We start from the raw sequence: 21,406 nt of genomic DNA on the forward strand, positions 1-21,406 counted from the left end.
AAGTATCTTTTCTTCATTCTCCTAAAACTGAACTGATTGAAAGGATATGCGCTGGCCCCTTTTAATGCCCCACCCCATCGATATCTTAAAGGGGCAAATTTAACAGTTAAAAAAAGAAAAACAACTTTACTCAAAATCCAGTTTTGAGACCTGCAGATTTTTTCTTTTTCTTTTTTTTTTTTTAAAATCTCCATTGAAAAGGTTTTTGCCCAGGTTTACTATGATGTAAGGAACAGACATATAAGCATTTCCTCACAGTCCTAGATTTTATTGTTAATCATTACTAATAAAATGATGGTGACTTTAAAAAATAAAACCAATATAAAAACATAGTAATTAGAATATTATATATACATAAACCAGCTTAATACAATTATATCACATTTTCTATTGTATCAAAGAGAGCATACTTTAGTACGTAGCAAATAGAGATCCCGATTTCAACTTGAAATAGTCACTTTATATTTACTATAAAAAATTAAAATTACTTTTTTTAAAAGCAATCCTCAAGTCCAGATGTAATCCCTGACATGTTAGCTGCACAGAAAATGTAACTTTTGGGAGCAACTGTAAACCACAGAAGGAACAAATTATTTCTGATGCAAATTCTTAAAGCAGGAATAGAACTGGCTTCCTAATCTCCAGGGTGCTTTTGAACATCACACGTTCCCTCATCTCAGTTTTTCTTAGTTTTTTCATTCCTGTTTCTTGAGCGAATACATGCTCCAGAAAGTTTCACATGCAGTTTCTAAAACCTTCTGTCTTTAGCATATCTAACACAGATATCAAATGCTCATTTGTATTGCTACAGCAGTCTCAGTTTGCAATCTTGTGAAAGACTTATTCAGTGAAACGCAGTGATGTCACAGCAGCATATCCCAGTTCAGAAACTCATTCCCAGGGCTTCCTATAGCGCTCTGTATGGCACAAATGCAATAAGCATATGGGCCTTTTTATACTAATGGCACTGACATGAAAGCACTTCAGGGTTAAACTGTACATCTGGAGAGGGGAATTATAGTGATCTAGTTGTGGTTCATAAAAAAAATTATAAAAAAAAATACATGACTTGAGTGCAGCTTCCTTTACATAACATGCATTGACAATGCAAACCAACCTTCTTCTTTTGGCTTTTCCACCTGCAAAAGAAGAAACCAGTTGAAATTCATACATCATAAGCTTCCCACAGACTTGCTAGTTAGTGCTGGCTCGCGTGGGATTGATAGGTATCAGTTCACTGATGTGTAGAAATTGTCTGCCATAGGCAGCACAGAGGCAGTCACACCACCTACTTTAGACACCTAGTTTTAGCCACATCTACCTTAAGTATTTCCCCTCTGGGGACATATACTTTGCTGTCAGGATAGGGAGACTTGGACCCTAACTTTGTTTCTCTTTATTAATTTAGGTAATTTTGGACATCAGGAAAGACAGTATTAATAATCTCCTCACAGTTGCTTTCAAGCATACAAACAGATATAGGACTGGTTTACCAGACCATACTACTGCCTGGAGTTCCCCACAAAAGCATCTCACTGTAGTCTGTTCTTCTCTTTGCACATTGGGAATCAGAAATGCAGACTGGTTATTTTTCTTTGCATTTGGATTTATTTATCCTTCAGCAACTGGCTTGAGCAATGGCTAGGTAAGAGCTCACTTGTCTCTTAGGTGTGGCTCGACCAGCACATCATAACGATTACCTGAAATTCTCTGGAGCCACCAGTGAAAGACTGCCAGAGGTTCACAGTTCTAACACGTGAAGATGCCACAGCAGAAAGTGTAGTTACAGGATTATTCACTTGTAAATAACAGCTCTGTGGCAGCAAACAACTGATGTCACTAGCACTCAGGTCTCCTCCCCTTACAAATTGTCCAGAATCCAAACTGCCATGAATCCGACTACTATAAGCCTCGGTAGAGTTCAGGTAGGACAGAGCTCTCTCCCCTTCTTTATCTGCCTCGATTTTTCCTTTTATGACACCACACTCAAGACTTTCTGGCTGAAGGTTTTTCAGTCTTACCTTTGGCCTTTGGCTGACAGGAGTTAATTCCACACTTTCTGATGTGGCACTTAGGGGTGAACAGGGTTTGCTGGAGTCTCCTACAGACCTGTAGACATTCAAAATGAGATTGAAAAAGTGAAAAATGGAAGTGACTACTAGAATCGTGTCTCAGATCCTGAGTTGGGACCCCTCATCAATAGTCTTTAACAATCCATGCCATCTGTCTTATGTTACACTGCGGGTATTTTAAATACAAACAATGGAAGCTGTGAAAAAGCTATTGGACCTTTGTCCCATTTCCACAGAGTTGAGTGTAATGAAGTCAGGGAAAGTCCATGAAGCCAAAGAAAAATATGGCAATTTTCCCACTGTGTTCAAGTTTTGCTGTATGGGAAATCAAAACACCACAAAAATGAAACAGTAAAGGGTTAACTTTTACCTTCTTACACTGGTCATGCTGGCAGGGGAGACACTATCATCTTTGGAGCTGTCCATAGCAACTGCCACAGGAATAGACACTTCAATTGTCCTCCTTGCATTTTCTAGGCAATAAATAATAGCTGAATGTTGATGAGAACAGAGCAACATTTCACTACATTCATTTCATTTTCCCATTCTTTGAAGGGCATCACATGACTCTTCACAACTGCACAGAATATACAGAGCAGACTTAAAACATCGGGCTAAACACCAACCCCATACCCACTCTTTGACAGATATTCAAAGCAGATACTCAGAGAGACTATGGACAACGCGCATAGATACAGAATGATTCTTCCAAAGATAAACCTTTCGGATTTTGGTAACCGGAGGCTTAGAGATTTCCCATTTCTCTACTTTGTTCCTTTAAGATTTTACTTACCATGCTGAATTCATGTTACAACAGCCACAGAAGTGTTAAAAGTGTTATGATCCCACTGCATGAGTCATTGCATATGCACCTGCATACATATGCAGACACATGTTGTCTCTTCCTCCCCCTCCAAGTCCTTCCCTTTATACATCCTCTGTGGTTTAGGAAGGGGGAAAAGGGCGGGTGTCCTAGGCAGAGCACGTGCACATGCTCATGCACAGTTCTGCCTGTAATTGCAATGACTCCATGAAAAGGTAAAGCAGCCCTCACCTGCTGGAGAGTACTTTTGTTCAAAGTTACGCATGGCAGTTAGTCTATGGAGTCAGCAAGAATATTCCCTTCACTAACTTATCTCTTCAGATGACTGGAAGCTTCAGTTATTTCTTTCTATTAGCACTGGCAATAACTCAGCAAGGTAGTCTGATGGAAAGATCACCCAAAAGACCAAAATGTGGTTGAGAATTACATAACCACTCTGCCGTGATTTCTAGAAGCCCAATGTAAATACTTGGTCTTTTTATAAAAGGTTCTCCAGCAGAGAGGACTGATGAAAAAGCCTAGTTCCACCCATCAGTGACTATGTAGCAGAACCATTCTGCAGACAAGGACATAACAAAGAACAGATTTACCAGGAAGCATGATATTTGCAGCAGACTAATTGCCAAGAAACTAACTTTGGGAGAAGTGTAGCTGATATATTTTTAGCTCTTTAAAGTAAGGAGTATTTGCATCACAACGGTCATTAACAGCAAGTGTACTGCTAACCACAACTGCTGATCCAATCAGATAAGGACAGAGGACTCCCCAAAGGGGAAAAACCACTGTCTTAGTAGCTTTTGTTTCTCCTGAAGCTGGGTACTTACCAGTATAATTTAGGGATGGGGGCAGAACAGGAGATATCATTGGAGGGACCATATCGGCAGCAGCCAATTTCTGCTGGTCTATTAGCTGCAACAGTTTATCACGTGCTTCCGTACTCTGACGATTCAGCTCTGCTATTCTTTCCTCCAAGCTCTTCGATACCACAGGATGAGTCTACTTGGATAATTGGATAATTACTTCCAATTAAAAACTTACAATTTGCACCTTCAGGGAGAGCATGCAATATATTTCAAGTACTTCTATGCATTTAATTTTCAAACTGAAAGTAAACGTAATTAAATAGCAAGTCCTGTGAAAAAAATCTGATTTTGTCCCTTCCACTGTCCTGGATCGAGGACCTTAATTGACCAAACACAACAATATTTTAAATCGGTCTTCCTACAAATAGGAAAAAAACAGCTATTTTCTGTATCATTAAAACAATCAAAACACGCCAACCATCCAGCAATCAACCATAATTAAGAAAATATTTAACCAGAGACACACATTCAGGATGGTGTGGGGAAGCAAAAGCAGATTTCCAGCAGAAGTACCCTGGAATTCATCTTTAAATCAGATTTTCATCCCCTTTGACCCCTTCCCCTCCCCCTCCAGTAATTGCTTCCATAAAACCATCACTTTTAAAAGTTTGCATCATCTTATGCAACTAAATGACTAAACATTACACAATTTAATACAACGTGGAAAGCGACCATGCTCTCAGCCAACGTGTGCATGAGGAAATTTAAAATCTTTAGGATCCTTAAGTGAACAGTAATTCAGCCACTGAGATGGAATAAAAGACAGCAGCAAGGACAGGGATTAGGCATTTCTGTGATGTTAACTCCACTGACTGCGTTGCCACTGAGTAGCTGCTGAGTTGCAGATTGAAAGTTTTTTTTTTTTCCTATGTGAACTGAAGCATTCAAGTTCTCTCTTTCCCAAAGATTTAGGGACTTTCACCACACAGCATGACAGACAAGACAGTGCCAACTAGTACATACACTATAATTAAGTATTTGCAAGATACATACTTGCACCAACTTTAATCTCATGGGCTTTTGGGTCACAGTAGCAGATGTATGGCATGGATTTAAATATGTATTTTACAAGCTTGACAAGAACCTGTGGGTTGGTGCAGTGCTTTCACTGTTAATATTATCCAAGCTACAAGAGGTATACCTGATCACGTTGCAATCACACTTTGCAGCATGACTTTATCCTAAACTTGTAAATGTGGTGCACGTGTTTCAGCACTCGTATACAAGTTATGCTCAATATGAGAAACTACTGTTGAGCTTCTTAGGGAATGATAAAAAAAAATTACAAGTCTTCAAGCAAATGAATGAATATTTGTGTTGCTACTCTTTTCCTTAAAACAACTGACAATGGGAAAGAAACAGTCTTAAAGCATCAGTAAGCTATGGGAAAGCAGATCAGCAGAAAGGGAATCCAGCCTTCCTTGTCTGTTAAATTCTCACCTGTCCTTGTGAAGAGTCTGGACTAGAATTTGCTTTTTGTATTGGGTCTGGCTGATGCAGGCAGTCACTTGTATCTTCAGAGAAGACTCTAAATTTGCTCAGCTGAGCTTTAATTAGAGAGTTCTGCCGTGTGAGCTCGGCTATCTGTCCCAGCAGATCACCATTCTGAAGTAAGTCTTCAGCTGTGCTGCTTTTTCTGGTGTCACCCGGGCAGGACAAACTAGTTTTCTCTTCGGAACTTTCCAAGTCTTTGTCTGCAGGAGAAATTGGTTGCCTTTGAGAGGTGAGACAGTTTTCCTCAGTTGTGCTCTGTGTTCTCAGGGAGGAAGGTGAGCTCCTTTCCTTGCATGGTTCTCTTTCAGTGTTTTCAGGAGACTGAGGAATGGCTGTAAACACTACAAACAAGAAATAAAGGAACAGTAAAGAAAGAGATGTGATCCTCATCAAGGAAACTAAGAGTGACTTTACTGTATCAGGCTAGTAATAATCAAGCAGGAACTTGAATTGTAACATCTAGCCTGAACAGTGTTACGCTACTGATCAAAATCACTCTATGCAAGATCCGGCTGAGAGAACTCACCAGGTTTAATATTTCCTATTGCAAATAGTCTTACTTTTACATGATTTAATTAGAGATTGAGAGAAGTCAGAGAGAAGATAAATTGTTTTGATTTTCTGTGCTGACAGATCAAACACTACTACTTAGTTACTCCTCCATTTTCCAATATTACCTAATAAACTGAAAGTTTGTGCTTTAGTTCTCATATTTATACTGGGTTGGTACCAAAACTTTTAGAATAATAAAACAAAATAATACAAGACTTTTGGCATAATAATAAACTAGCTATTTACTCAGCCACTAAGGAAGGGGAAGCGCTCTAGCCAACAAAAGTAGTTAGGTATTTTTTGTGGTCATCATTAGAAAACTGATAACACACCACACACATATGACCAAATACGTTACAGCGCTGTCAGCTACTACATGTTAAGTCCAAGCTGGTTTTGATCACAAAAATCCAGATTTTCCTTGTTTTATATACCAAATAGCCCATTCCTTCCCAAGCTTTAGCTTTTGCCTCCTGAGCAGAGCATATTTTTAAATTTACACATACATCTGTTTTATGAGTATTTTTTCATAAAGAAACATTCAAGAAGCTTAACATTTGTTGAGCCATTTAGCATCCTTAACAGTCTTAAAAGAGTAACAATACATTCTTCACACAACTAAACTATAATGAAGTCTAAGAATACAGTTTTATATACTTGTTTCAAATGACAGACAACATCTGACAGATCTCAATGGGACTGATGCCAGATGTTGTTCTTTGCAGAAATCTGTCTTTAGTTCACTTCCTCCTGATAATTATTATGTGCCTCCTTGCAGCATAGGTGACCACCAAAAGCTTGAAGTAGATATAGACTTTCAATTGTGCTGTCAACTCCTTAAAGCAAAAGGACTTTTGGGTTAATCTTCTGACTTGGGAAAGACTTACAAAGCAACACAGCTGAAAGGGGAAGAAAAAACAGGAGAGAAGGCACAAAACCCCACTACTGTATCCTACTTCCTGTCAGCAACCACCAAGCTCGCCATAGCAATAACTACCTGCTTCTCAACAACAGGGTTACAGGGCCCTGGTGCATTCAGTAAGATGCATGTGTTTACAATTGCAGGAGGAAATAGCTAATTTTGAGAGTCACAAAGGGTCCTCCCTTCTGCTCAGTTCATTCAGTTTAAATGAGAAATCCCTCCCCTAATCACCCTGATGAACAACCAGAATTGAGCTACCAACCTATAAAACTCCTGAAGCCTATGGGTTCTGACACAACTGAATCTGGTTATCCAGCACCACATAATTTCACTCAAAACTTCTTCCGGTGGATTAAATGAAACCCAATGGAAACCTGCTCCCAAAGCTTTTAGAGAAACCTCTGCTGGGAAAATTGGCTCAAAGCAAGAGTACGCAGCCTACAGACATCCTGGTTTATCTGCAGCATTGGCTGCAGAGGCATTGAATTTCTAGTCTTCAGTGGTTCTACCATTAAAGGTGATGGAGGCTGGACTACACCATCAGCAGATTGAAATGTGAGATGATGTACTGTATGTCACAGACAAAGAGCTACTGCAGATCATACAGAAGCGACAATCAAAACCAAAATAAAAATGCCAGTCTGGATTGCCACTGACAGGACTGCAGGCAGCAGATGGAGAACTGCAGGGGACAGAAAGTCTAAAGGAAATCTAGCAACAGGCATAGAAACAAAAGAAGTGCATATCTGGATGCAGAAGTAGGATATTCCAACTGTAGAGCCAATGTGTCTAAGCATACAGATTAAAAATTTTCCACAGAAAATGCCTCTCCAAAGGTAGTGAGAGATTGAAACAGTAACACACCACACAGACACTCAAGTCTACTACACCCAGAGATCTCACCATTCTGGAGGGGAGACAATTCCTGACTGCTCTTCTGCCGGGGCGGTGACAATAGCACGGCTGGCTGGAAGATGTGAGATGGCAAGCTTCTACCAGCTCCTGCACCACCTGAAGCACCTGACCTCTGGAGAAACTTGAAAGGAAGTTCTTCCTGTGGGAATTTCAGCATACCTTCCCTGTTGCCTGCATCAGCCCTAGGCTCAAAATAGCTCAAATCAGGTTTTTCTAAAGAAAGAGACAAAGCAGAGAAAGAATTTAAAAAAAAAAAAAAAAAAAACCAACAGTTTTAGTGCAACAGGGAAAATTCTCAGTAACAACTCTTACGTTTGAGTATCTGAAAAGACAGACTAGAGTATGTTCCCCACATACTGCTAATTTCCTTCTGATCCCCAGGTACAGAACTCTCTCACTGGAGCATAACACAAATTTTCACTGGCCTTAAGAGCAAGAAGAGCTCTTCTATGTAGCCTCACAATTTCAGGATACTAGTAAGAGATCTGTTTGTAGCCCATACACAAGACCTACAGACACGTGACATGTGAGGAATAGGTATTTCAGTGAGCTGCATTTGGCAATATTCTCTTGAGAAAAGCAGACCTACGCACTTGTTTCAATGAACTTACGTTATAAATTTGATGGCAACAAAGGTAGAGCAGAAAACAATTCAAAGCTTTCTTTTGAGCTCTCTGATGATCGTTTTATGACTTCAAATCAGCCATCTTTGTGGTATAAAAAAGTTATTCTTCTGTATTTAACTACAACTAGCTTGTGTCTACATTGCCATCTATTTTGAACATACCAGGGAGGCACAAAACAAATATCATGAAATCAAAGTTGTAGCTAGCTATGAGACCACAGTAATTTTAACATGCTTACATCCACTGCTCCATCAGTGGTACCTTTTAATTCTCTCTCCACAACTTTGTTCAGGACATTTGCTCTCAAAATAAAACTAAGTGGAAAATTAGCCAGACATACCTGATCCCAAAATGCAAGAGACAAAAAGCACCCTTCAAAGGCAAAGAGCCATAAGAGGCTGTTTGCGTAAAACATTGCTTGTGGTTCACACTACTGAGGTTCTGAGATTGAACTTAAAACCTGCCACTCACTATTCAATGACCGTGGCAAGAAATGAGAAACATCTTCCTGCCCTCTTTCACTGTACAGAACTGCATTTCCAAAGTATCCTCGCATGCTACTTGTCACTATGATATACTCCCCACTCCTCTCTGAGCCGCTCTTGTCTCTCCAGAGAAGTCCTATGTTAACTTCCACGTGGTTTCTGTGCTAAAACTAGCCATCTCAAATGTTTCACACCCAGTTAGACATCTTAAGCATATAAGAGATCTCCTTCTGAAGGAGGAGGAAGAAATTTTTTTTTAACTTTAGGAAGCTTTCATCTCAGGAAGATGCCTTTTCCTGACAAGAGAGACCAATGAGGAAATAAGATTTGGAAAGTCTTTGCAGAATTCTTTGCAGAATTTTTGTATAGGAAGGTTTGGGGTTTTGGGGGGGAATTGTGGGATTTTGTGGGGGTTTTTTTGAGGGATGCTTGTTTGGATTTTATATTTTGGGGTAAAACTTTTTTGTTTGCTTTTACAAAGCCTAGGTAAATCATGAAAAAGGAATCTGGTATATGGCTTCTTCCCGAGAATCCCACAGAAACAGTCAGAAAGAAAGTTTTTGACCACAAGAATCTCCACAAAACCAACATCTAATTAACAAATGCAAATAGCTCCAAGGAATCTTGAGTTTCACAAGGAGTTACTGACCTAAGAGCAAAAATGAGGCATTTAAGCAACTAATCAGGGAAGACATTTGGGAGAAAACTCCATGGTGAAACAATGTAAAAAGTACAAGGTGAATCATGTTTGCTTGGTTTGGCCATCAATGCTACTGGCTTAACTTAGCCTACATCTATATTATGTATCATTCAACTGGTCATTCACCTCTGAAATAAAGTCACAAATATCAAGAAACAGACTTCTGCCTGGTTAATTAACAGGCCTCAGTAGCTGCTGTTTCTGGTCAGCAGCGACCTCCAGTGTCTTATAGAAGAACGAAATCTCATACATATCAGGCTGCCTCAGCAACAGAAAGGCGAGATCCTGATTCATAGAATCATAAAATCATTTGGTTGGAAAAGACCTTTAAGATCATAAGAGTCCAACCGTAAAACTCAGTTTTCAGTTTTTTCCAACCGTAAGATTCCATTGGGTTTTTTGGGTTTTGTTTTGTTTTTCTTAAAGAGAACCCTTAGACTTTGTAAACCATCTTAATGGATGAAGATTACTCTCCTCCCAGCCACCCCACCCCCCCTTTTTCTTTTTTTCTAATATATTAGGTATCACTTAAAGCTGAAGCCCAGGACTTGCCTAAAAGGTTAATCTTGAAGTCCTGATGCAGACAGAAGGATGCCAGTGGGGATGGAATACAACCTAGAATATTGTTAAAAAATAATCTGTAGCAAACTGCTTGTGGTCACAGCAGAACCCATGGCACATGAAATTCCACAAGTGCGATTCATGCTCATGCAAGAGTTAGTTATTCAAGTAGACATCTATTAAATACCAAATTTTCCACTACAGGGATAAACTAGCCACAACCCCATTTCATCCTTCACACATGCATGCACATACCTTGGCCATTCACTGGACCTTTACTTGCAATTCCAAAATGGTTTGGACTTTGTTCTCTTCTAGGTTCTATGAAAGGGAGGCCTTTAAATGCTTGTGTGAGAGAGATCAACTGTTCATCTGTTACCTTCATGTATTGCTGAAGCTTCTCCTGAAGGACAAAGGAAATCAAAAAAGAGATATACAGAAATCTGTATTCTAGAAACAGGATTTAGATTATATACCACAGGCAGCTCTGAGAAGAAATTTTGTCCCTTAATACCACTGCATGAATTTGTGGGATTCCACTGAGGTATTAAATATTGGTGTCTCCACGTTTCTCATTTATTTTCTCTACTGCCTCAAAGAAATTATTTGTTTTTCTATTTTCCTAACTCATCACCCCACTTCCTCTCCAACGCAGCTTTATTGCTTCATTCCCAAATGTAACCATTGAACAAATCTACCCCCACTGCAACCTGATAAAAAAGAAAAATGTAGTATTACATCTAGTCTACTCTGTTGCTCCAGTAGTGTTAACAGTATAAAAATGGGGAGGCAGATGCTTAAACCTTTAGACTGATAAAGTAAAGCTCAGTTTAATGGAGCTAGCATTTTCTCAGGCTTTAAAATGTTGACTTTCCAAACATTCCTTCCCACTATTATCCCCACTATTATTCTCAGACTCCTCATTCAATTTTGTAATTTTCTTCCTGTTTATTGTTCAAATCTCCTGAACATATGACAATGCATCTTAGCACATATTTGCAACACCACAACTCAGTATTCTAACAAGTCATTCGGAGGGGGATGGGGGCTCCCTACCTGTATAGTAGTGTTTTCTTCCCTCACTAGAAGTATTTCTGCAGTCAGAGCATCAATCAGTTCTCTGTGTTCATTCAACACCTCCTCATGCTGCTGTCTCATCACCTCTTTCTCACGCAGCTGCATTTCACTCTAAAGAGGGAGAAAAAAATTAAAAACCTACTATAACCACTACAGATTTATATTTGGAAACAGGAACAGGTCCATATCACATCTTACTGTAACAGCTCTTCCCCCTTTTGCTAAATTGACTTCATTACTTCCATGACAAAATCCAATTTTCAGGGCTTGAGAACTGTCAGAGAGCTTACTGTTTCTTCTTTGTTAGTCCAGGACACTGTAGTAAATCCTATATATCCTTGTTCTTCTGCCTTTATAACTTTTACAGGCTGTAACTACAAGCTTTGTCTCTCCACACAGATACTGTTCTGTAAGTCACCAAATCTTCATGCAGTAATCAAGTAACTCCAGGTGTGCTGATACTTAGCATCCTGTGCTACTTGTGCCTATTCTTTAGTTCCCTTAATTCATTAATGAATACAAATTTGACTAAATAAAGGAGCAAGTAGTTGCTTTCTAATGTTTTCCCTCAGAGAGAAAAAAAAGCCCTAGAGGTTTTCATTTATTTTATTTGTTTAAAGACAACAAAAAGGTCGATTAGTTAAGTAATCTACTTGAGCATGGGGCAAAAGACCTTAAAGGGCAAGAGGTTCTACAGTAAAGATCTAAAAAGATCAATCTATTATTTTAAGATAGACCACTGCAGTAGCCAGGTTTCCTATACAAGACACAAAAGAGTCCCTTCTACCTCTAATGGGTAAATGGAATACACAACTGCCACTTTTTGGACCAGTGTAGCTAAAAGAGTGGAGGCTACAAAGTCACATCCACATCAGAATTAGCAGATGGAGCCCTTCCCCAGATGGTTGCCTGCATTTACTCAAAGAAATCCCCGAATAAGAGAAATACATCCCATCTCCAAAACACAAGTGATCCCAAAAAGCAGTTGGGGTACTCTTTTCTGCTGCACAGATGAAATCAGAGCATGAGCTGCCCATAACACACTGTAGATTATTTTCTGCTGACATTGGGACCAGAACTGAAAAACCCCCAAGGAAGAAGTGTTAAGACACAACAGCTCTGCAACCACGTAAAGTGAATGAATAAATAAATAATTTTAAGAACAAACCACAGATACTGTCACTAGACACAAAGACAGGCAGAAATGCCTCCTTTAAGCGTATCAGAGACAAGCCATCCTTTTTCTGGTTCTCTTCCACCTACAGAGAACAGCTTTTCTGTATTGATCCAAGTGAAGCAGGCTGGTGCAGAAAATGGAAAGGACTTTTTAGAAACCAAAGACAGCACGAAATAAGAACTTTAATCATGGTAGCAGTGATGAAGCCTATTGATGCCTTAGATCATCTGGATGAGCTATTGTATCTACTCATCCTACATAGCATTGACCTAATCTTGGAGGAAAAGCTTCTAAGCAGCTATGTGTCTTACATTTATGCATGGGGAAAGCGTCAGGGCTAACAGCTGTATACATCCATTCCTACCATTGGGTAGGATTTGGGTCTGGAGTACCCTGAAAGAAGTATCTTCATTCCAGCCCATTGCCAGTTATACCTCTAATCTCATAAACTTTGCTTTAACACAGTATCAGAATATGCAGAAGCAGAGATAGAGAACATGGCAACACAGATTAACGTAGCAGGTGTATACTCTAACGTTTTGCCCTGTGAGTCTGGCAAAGAAATAGCATTCTTAGTAGAATGGGAGACAAAAAATATTAATTCTAACATTTGGCAGATGACATTGAAATTCATTTAGGAACCAAGTCGTGTTCATCCACCTCCCTGTAAGAATTTCATATAGCTTGGCAAGCATTTCAGAAGGTTTTTTTTCCCCTTCTCTCTAGCCTCTTCTATATCCACTAGCTTCTTGTGGGAGTTGATTTTTTAATCGCTTATTAATACAACTTTCATGAAAGATTCAGTAATTCAAGTGTCTCTTCCTACTTTTTAGATATAATTTTGAGAATAAATTAAGCAACATCCTTGATGGTAATTCTTCTGCATTCAACTTTTCTGCAGCAAAGCTGGAAATTTTTTTCCTCCCCAGAAGAGGAAGGAAGTCTTTCTAGAAGCTTCAAAACCTCTTGAAGACTGATTTCTTACCTGAAATGAGAGGCTTTTTAAATAACCGCTGCAAAGTCACTTTTCTTGAAATGCACGGCCAGCTATAATTCAGGTATTGGAACACTGCTAACTCTCCTGGCTAGGCAAGACAGATGGTGCACACAAGCACCTGATTTATTCCTAGCATCACAGGGACCAGGAAGTACTCAGACAAGCTGTGCTTCTTCCCAGTAAATTCTTGAATTCTAATTGTAATTAAAGCTCCATGAAAAGGGGAAAAGTCAGTGAAGATTATGGATGCACGCTGTCTAACTTGAGCAACTCTGAATATGATTAGCCACATTTTTTAGCTTGAGCAACTTCTGCATATTTCTACTCATTAATTTAAGTAGTAAATCTAAAAAAGTTGCAGACAATTCTGCAAGCAACAATCAACTCCTTGAAGTAATGGTAACATATCTAATAAAATAGAAACAACATTAGAGAGGTACTCAGTAAGAATTGGGAATACAAGAGTCAGTATACATCTTTCAAAATAAGTAGTCTCCTTAAACACTCAGACTCCTTGGTCTTCTGTCTGAACAGGATAAAAGCTCTTACAATACATTGAATGTTAGATTCATAAAGAGAAAGCAGCAACTAAGAAAGAAAAAAACAACAAAGAAAATCTGGAGTAGTTTTGGAGGAAGCCTGCGGCTCAAGAATAACTCATTTCTGTGGAACACAAACTAAAGACAATCTAAATAGGGTTATAACTGCTATTATAGATATAACATGAATTCAATGCTATTAAATTGACGTTTCCCTAATAAATGGAAAACATTCTATTGGAAATCCAGATCCTTTTCCGTAACTGCAAAAGAACAAAATTTAATATCCTGCTTTGGTATTACAACTTTAACAGAGAACAAGCATTCTTAACTTCTTTTAAAACGTAAATTCTCCTCAGCCACAGTCCATCTTCTGATGGTAGTGGCTTTTCACTCTTGAACTGACTGTTTAGTGTTTGCTTCCAAGACAGGTCTTAAAGTAAATTCTTCCATAAAGATTAAATACAGGGTAATAGAAGGAATAAGTTGTTATACATCCAGACAAAAAAAAAAAAAAAAATCCAATTTTTAAATAAGAGGGGTTTTTTTCCCCAATTAGTATATACTCTGAAAAGGAACCAAAATAGGTCAGTTCCACATTCATTGGGAATCTATTGCCTTCTCTATGAAATGGAGCATTGGGATTTAGATAACATACTCTGCTGCATTTATTTAGAGCGCAGGAATTGCCATAATCTGGTTCAAAATTTTACATGGGCATAATGAATCTGTGAGACACTGCTGCATCTTGAGCAACTCTGGGTTAGAGAGGGAAGAAGAAACACTCTTTTTCTCTTTCCTTTTTTAAAAAGGAGTTCTACGTGGCTTACAAGTAGTCTTCTTTATGGAATTCCATTGATCTCCAGCTGTGCATTGCTATAGTGAGCACTTCAGGTCATTCTTGCTTAAGGTGAAGTTGCTGCTATGGATAGAAAAAGAGCGCTAGGGAATCCCTCAAAGAAAATTGGGGATTTGGGTCCACTGCTCTGGTGCCAATAGCATCGCCTTTGGGAGGCAAAGGAAGAAAACGAATTTGTGAGAAAGGCTGTTGTTAATACCCTGTTACAACTCTGAATTTATTTAAATAACAAATTTAAAACTATTTCAATTGGTACTTTCTGCTAATAGTCACTGAGAGACTTTCATTGCAGTCAACTACTCCTCCCTTTTCATTAGGGATACCCATTGCTAGCAAACTAGAAGTTTTAACTTCTAGCTGCATGCAATCCAAACAGTAAGCAATGATAGTCAGACTTCACAGTAAACTGCTTGGGAGCCAGGAAAGTCCAGAATTCACATCTGTAAAGTAACTTTATACCCTTTTTCATTCACTCTACAGAAGCAATTCAAAGTCTTCTCACCTCTCTGAGGTAGCGCATCAAACGACAGAGAGCATTCACCAGTGACAAGGTAAATCCAGTGAGGCCTTCACTTCTCTCAGTTTTTTGAACCTCACGACCTGTACATCGCTCATATTCCTCCAATTCATGCTCCACTTCATGAATCATGCGGTTGAGAACATCTAGGCCAGATCTGTTGTCCCTCCGAAGGTCAATGGGGATTGAATTAGCTGGAGAACCATCTCTCCTCTGTCTTGCAGAGTTCTGTGTGGTTTGTTTTCTTTTCACTGGAGGTTGGGGGGGAAAGAATCATTGGAATTTCAACTTGTATAGAAAGCTTTGCAATACCAATGAAATTACATTGTTTACTGAAGCAAATCAAAAGGAGAGGCCCTCTCTTGCCCTGAGCTGAAACGGACCAAAGAACATCCCCAGTCATTCCAGTTATTTTCAGATCATCAAAAACCACATTTTCTGCTACCACGTTAGTACCTCTCAAATATGACTGTTTGGTGCTTTTATCTTAGATACCTGTTTATACTTTCCTCCTTCTCAGTTAAAAGCATGGAAACAGTTTGCCAGTGAACAGCCTGTGAAAAATACCATCTGCTTTCAGGTCTCATATTTAGTGAGCCATTCTTTTACAACAATACTTTCACGTTACCGTTTGTATCTGATGTCAGTCCCCACGTACAAATGTGTGTAGAATATGGGGACTGAAAAGCATCCTAAATCTGTGCAGCACAGAATAGAATGCTATACCAGAAATAGAAAAGCCCTCTACAGGAGAGAATTCCGTGGCTAGCAAGGTAACGGGTAGCGTCAAAGGGCCATTTATTGTTCCCAGATTCCTATGGACTCTGCTTTGCCAATGAATGTGCAGAATACAGGGGAATACACTACATAAGGGGCTGTGGAATGTCCATCTTTAGAGATGGCCAAAACTCGGCTGGACAAGGTCCCCATAATCAAACTTCGGAGTTAGCCCTGTGACAACATCCAAAGATGCCTTTCAAACTACACTTTCTTATGATACTGAGGACCTTGGCCAAAGGAAGGTATTCTATTTTTAAAAGTACTAAACTTTTCGCTGCAATTTGCTTTTGTTTCCTTGAGTTCGGGTTCAGCACTTGTCTCACAGTGTAAGTGGAGTCTAGAGTCTCTTCTTTGTCTTCATTCTGAAGTCTTGAATGGATTCTCTTGACTACATCGGTAGCATTGAGTGCTGATTAAACACAAAAACCAAGAAAATACACACATGAAATATTTTGGGTATGTTCTTAATAGTAATATGTTATAAAGTAATTTTATTAGAAGAGCTGGCTTTTTAGTCTGGAAATTCATCTGAGCCGTATTAGCACATGCGTCTCACCCCCACCCAGAAAAGGAATTCCAGAGAGGATCCTGTGAAGAGCCTAACAACCCTCGAGAGGCTGTGATTTAGCAAATCCAACCTGACTGATCCAATGATGGAGAAACAGTTGTTGGAGTCAAAGGCACATTTGATTCCTGTGATAAGGTAGTTTTTCTCATATCCTTTTCAGCCCACAACTGAGAATTCACCAAGGAATTTTCTTCTCTCAATAACCGAAGTAGCCTACATTCAAAACAAGCAGAACAGTGAACTTTAATAGGATAATAGCATGATTCTAGATTATCTGTACAGTCTAGAAAGAGCTTTCTAAAATATCTGTAACTGCTCAGGTATGTTCCCTGCTCACATTCATTCCCAGTCTGAATGGGGTTTCCCTAGAATTCTGAGTTCAGGAAAGAAGGGGGACACAGAAAAAGTAACATGACTATACCCATGCAACACCCTTTTAACTCCATTTGTTTCCAGTAAAGGTGGAAACCTGAGTGGATATATTTGTACTGACCTGTCAGAATTGATGCTGGATTTGAAATTCAGAGAGTCACGGTGTCCATCTTCTGACTGATAGATTGATAATGCTTCCTCTTCCACTTCTTTAAGAGCCTTTTCAGGAGACAACAAAGAAAAAAAAAAAGGGACTTCAGAGCAATTTCAATTTGTCTTTAGGAAGAAGTTAAAGATAATTTTTCTGAAATTGTTTCAAGAAAAAAAAACAACAAACAAACCAACCACATTTGTTTCCATCTCTACCTCCAAAACAAAATTTAAAAAGAAAGAAAACCACACCCCTCTGTGGGAAGAGTTTTTGGGGACTTTAGTACCTAAGAAATACTAATGCTGACAATTGTCTCCAAAAATAACACAGCAAGTGATTAATTCAATATCCAATATTTTATTTGGATGATTTCTATTTAATAGAAAGACCACACACAGTGTAGGATAAGAAACACTTTAAAGACTGTACCAAAACAAATACAGAGATATAGCAGGCAGAAGGTGGAAAAAGCCACATAATTATAGCATTTCTAAAATTTCAGCTGTTTGACATTACAAGCTAAACAACCTTGTAATGAGATCTGCAATATTACATTTATATCCTGTGTGTAAAATGGAACCAGAACAAAATACAATCCTACATACCACATCCATAGCAGAACTTAAGCAATCAAATTTGGAATTAGGGTTCCTCAAACTACCAGGTTTCTGCACTTCTGAGTAGGCTTCACCAGATAGCCTTTTAACTATGATTTTTGTAGGCACATAAGGAAAAGAAAATGTCACAGCAAGTCACCAGACAACTCTCAGTACACGTGTCTTAAAAAAAATTAAGCCTATCTTGCAGCACACATCCAGTGATAGAGCTTATAAAGACACTACAGTTAACTCTTCAGACTAAAAAAAAAAAAACAAAACAACAAAACCCAAACAAAAGCCCAAAACAAATACCACATCAAAATACATGATAGAGCAGTGCTGCAACTCAAATTGCAGATATTTGTGCAAGATAGTAGGAAAAAGGATTAGAGAACCATGAGAATATGACACCATCACTTTCACTCCCACAGCCCTTTTGGTCTTCATCAGTGAGCTACTTTCCAGGAGTGTCATTATGCCTCTTTTCAAAACACAGTGAGCGTTCCAAGTACAACTCATGTTATGAAGAGAAAACAGCACAAAAAAGTGATCTAAATGAAATTTTAAAGAAACGTAAACAATTTAAAAACTTTTTTAAAAAACCTAAATAATTGTTTAACTTTTAATACTTCACATTCTTTTACTTGTAGGACTAATTGAGCCTGTGGAGTTAACTGGGGTACACTTACATGAGTGTTATCAGAAATAAATTGGAACCCAGGTGGCTATGTCCCCATATATGCAGACACAATTAGAAAAATCAGAGGCATATTTTGATATGTAGCTATTAGTTAAGCGACCCAAGAGTTGTTGCTGATAATTCCAGAATTTAAAGGGGAGAGCATGGTAATACGAGAGCACTTCTATGAGACATAAGAAGTTGGTATGTCTCATATTTAAAGGTTAAAAAAAAAAAAAAAAAAATCATGATCCCCAGAGTCTCACAAAACAAACTCACCTCCATTTAACACCATTTTCTATGTATTTACCACCATGCTATCAAAACACAGAAGAAAAGTTTAGATCTGCTTGGAAACTCTACCTTTGAATATTCTTATTTTGTGCAAACAAAAAAGCTACAGGACATGCAGGGAACTGAATATACATTACCTGGGAATCCATGACAGGTTCACTAAGGATGGAAAGCTGAGTGGGAGGGTCGCATTTTTGTACAATAGGCCCTTGAGATGATTCTAGGTCACAGTTAGGAGCCATTGTTACATTAGGGAAACCTAGAGGAATCAGACAAAATAGGGAAGAACACGGAGGACCCGATCTGCAGTACATCACAGGACTTTGTACCAAAAAGCACGCTCCTGTGCTTTGTACAAAAATGGTCACAGGGATGTATGTCACTTTAAACAACCGCCAAAGACCAACCATAGACTTTATCTTAACACATTCGGCTGTGTACCAGGCTTTTCTCCTTCTCACCTATGTAAATCCACTTGTGCAGAAGCAGCATGTAGGATGAAACAGTCATTATAAGCAAAAGAGAATGGTAGCCTACAGAGAAAAGAATCTAAGCTTAAGATTTCACATCCAAACAGCCATTCCTGCCTTTCAGTAGCACAAGGACCCGCAAACCAAGATAAGAAAAGGAAATGCCTTGTTCACAAATAGATGATAAATCTTCCAACAATATCCAAGAGCAAGCAGTCAACCCATGCAGCAACGTGAACCAGAACTACTACAGCGGCTTGAAGTGGTGCTCAGTATATGCCAGTAGCTTGGCTGTGGAAATGGTGAATGTCAGGTGTTTCACAGTAAGGGATCCAAAATTCCACAATAGACCGATACAGTAGAATAACCAGCCACAACTCACTCTCCCCTGCCACAGGAGGAGTTATCCTCATCTGTGTTTCATCCAACATGAACAGGATCAATCATACTATGTTAGATGATGAGATGAAAACAGCTAAAAAGAATACTTTGCAAAGTGAAGCTATTTATGCAGAGCAAGGAGATAACATTAAATGTACTACCACATATAAATGAGATGGTCTACCTGTTCGTGTGCGAGGAGCATTCCGAAACAAGTCTTTGGCCACAGCCATAACCTGATCAGATCGTTCCAATACATCTTGCAAATGGTATTGATCAGACAGAATCTGAAAGTATAGCATATAAGGCAATATTTCATACTGAGCAGACTGATTTTTTCCTTTGGTTTTTTGGTATTGTTCTTCTAAACAGTTAGCAAGAGAACAGTCAACAAGACAATATTTGCCAAGTTGGTACTGTGCAATTAGATCCTAATCAAGACAGATCAGGAAAACATGCTTCATTCTAAGTGGCTAGAATTCACCTAATTTTTCTGAAAAATTAAACGGTTATTACTTCTGGGGCCCCCATCAGCACTGATTCTTTCTCATTAAAGCAAATCCTCTCACTCCCTTCTGCTCCCAGACACAAACAAGAGGCTGGGTGTTTATGACACTCTAATCAAAATGAAGACGTGTATCTGGCAATTAAAAAAAAAATAAAAAAAAAAAATCACTGTGCATCCTCAAATAATTTGATCTCAATGTTGTCAAGTCAAAGAACACTTACCTACATCTGACAGACACCCAAAACCTGCACTATTTGATTAGATCCAAACCGATTCAGGCAGACTTGTTTCATTCAGCCTTGACTATTGAAAGTCCTGGCTAAAAATTAAGCCACCTACCGCCATAAAAGTTTCAATGGACATAAACACAGCTGACTACACCTGGAATCAGAAGACATTTTGGGAATCGCCACACATTTCTCACAAGGCACAGCCTCTGTATTCAAGGTCTCTTCACCCCAGTATTTGAAGTCCACCACTGGCACCACAACAGCTGACTCCTAAGGAGGGAGGTTTTTGAGTGCAAATCAAGAAGCATTCAGCGACTGTGAGACGAACGGAGCTGACCAGAGACATGGCTTCGTGGGCAGAATGCACTTCAAAACTCCTCACTGACTTGTCGTTTAATTTGCAAAGCTGGAAATGGCAAACTAGTAAAATTACATCCCACAATCTGGGAAGAAGGTAGTTAATTCTTAAAACACCTGAGAGGAGGCCAGATACACAAGTGACTTCCACTTCACTGTGATTAATCAAATTTAGCCAGAGAGACTGCGAGTACTTTAGAAGATCCCACAGAACAGACCGGCTCATGTATGCTCTCCTACGCAAAAATTGAGAGCTGAGGGACAATTTCTGCTTTCCCAGGAATTGTAAGAGGGGCTCGTTTGCAACAGTTTCAAAGCTCTATATGCTGTTACCTCCACAGGCCATCTTTCAGTGCCCATTGATAAGTTTGCTGTTTTATATTCAGCCTCATTCAAAAAATTCCAGCAGTGGCATTTCACCTGTTTTCAACTCCCTGTTTTACTGGTTTTTGTTATGTCAAGAAGTTTCCCCATATACTTAGTTTCCACGTCTGTCTAGTCTTTTGAGCCTGAACTACACTGCAATATATCTCCTCATAACCAATTTAGCAAATCAGTGAATATTCGTCTTTCAATCATCTCACATATCCACTTTTCCAAATCACTATTCAGTTTTTACACTTGATACTAACTAAATCTAGTCTTTCCATTTTAGCCATCTGATGTCAAAACAGTGCAGGTTTTTAGATAAAGTCATGCCAGATCGGCAGAAGAAAAAGAAAAGTTTATCTGTTCCAAAACACAATTGCTTTGCCTAAGGCAATTAAAACTAAGGTGATGTGTTTAACCGGACAAAAATTATCCTGATTGATTTGTTTTCATGCTCCCTACTAGATCT

The 21,406-nt window shown here is 38.9% G+C and overlaps 1 protein-coding gene across 1 annotated transcript in view; it reads right to left on the bottom strand.

Moving 5' to 3' along the window:
* Positions 1 to 1,063: 1,063 nt before the first annotated feature.
* SPICE1 (spindle and centriole associated protein 1) overlaps positions 1,064 to 21,406 on the bottom strand; it is a 27,338-nt gene continuing 6,995 nt past the window's right edge. Inside the window, exons 4-17 of the mRNA XM_035894607.1 lie at positions 19,658 to 19,760; positions 18,760 to 18,881; positions 17,021 to 17,118; positions 16,598 to 16,740; positions 16,228 to 16,368; positions 15,165 to 15,430; positions 11,070 to 11,201; positions 10,269 to 10,416; positions 7,630 to 7,854; positions 5,199 to 5,593; positions 3,720 to 3,891; positions 2,443 to 2,545; positions 2,022 to 2,109; positions 1,064 to 1,139 (exon numbers count right to left, since the gene is read on the bottom strand). Coding sequence (XP_035750500.1) covers positions 1,086 to 1,139; positions 2,022 to 2,109; positions 2,443 to 2,545; positions 3,720 to 3,891; positions 5,199 to 5,593; positions 7,630 to 7,854; positions 10,269 to 10,416; positions 11,070 to 11,201; positions 15,165 to 15,430; positions 16,228 to 16,368; positions 16,598 to 16,740; positions 17,021 to 17,118; positions 18,760 to 18,881; positions 19,658 to 19,760 — 2,190 coding nt within the window. The 3' untranslated portion in view covers positions 1,064 to 1,085. The remainder of the gene's footprint in view (positions 1,140 to 2,021; positions 2,110 to 2,442; positions 2,546 to 3,719; positions 3,892 to 5,198; positions 5,594 to 7,629; positions 7,855 to 10,268; positions 10,417 to 11,069; positions 11,202 to 15,164; positions 15,431 to 16,227; positions 16,369 to 16,597; positions 16,741 to 17,020; positions 17,119 to 18,759; positions 18,882 to 19,657; positions 19,761 to 21,406) is intronic.

The sequence above is a fragment of the Egretta garzetta genome, unplaced genomic scaffold, assembly GCF_000687185.1.
Source record: "Egretta garzetta isolate BGI_Z169 unplaced genomic scaffold, ASM68718v1 scaffold85, whole genome shotgun sequence".
Taxonomy (NCBI): Eukaryota; Metazoa; Chordata; class Aves; order Pelecaniformes; family Ardeidae; genus Egretta; species Egretta garzetta.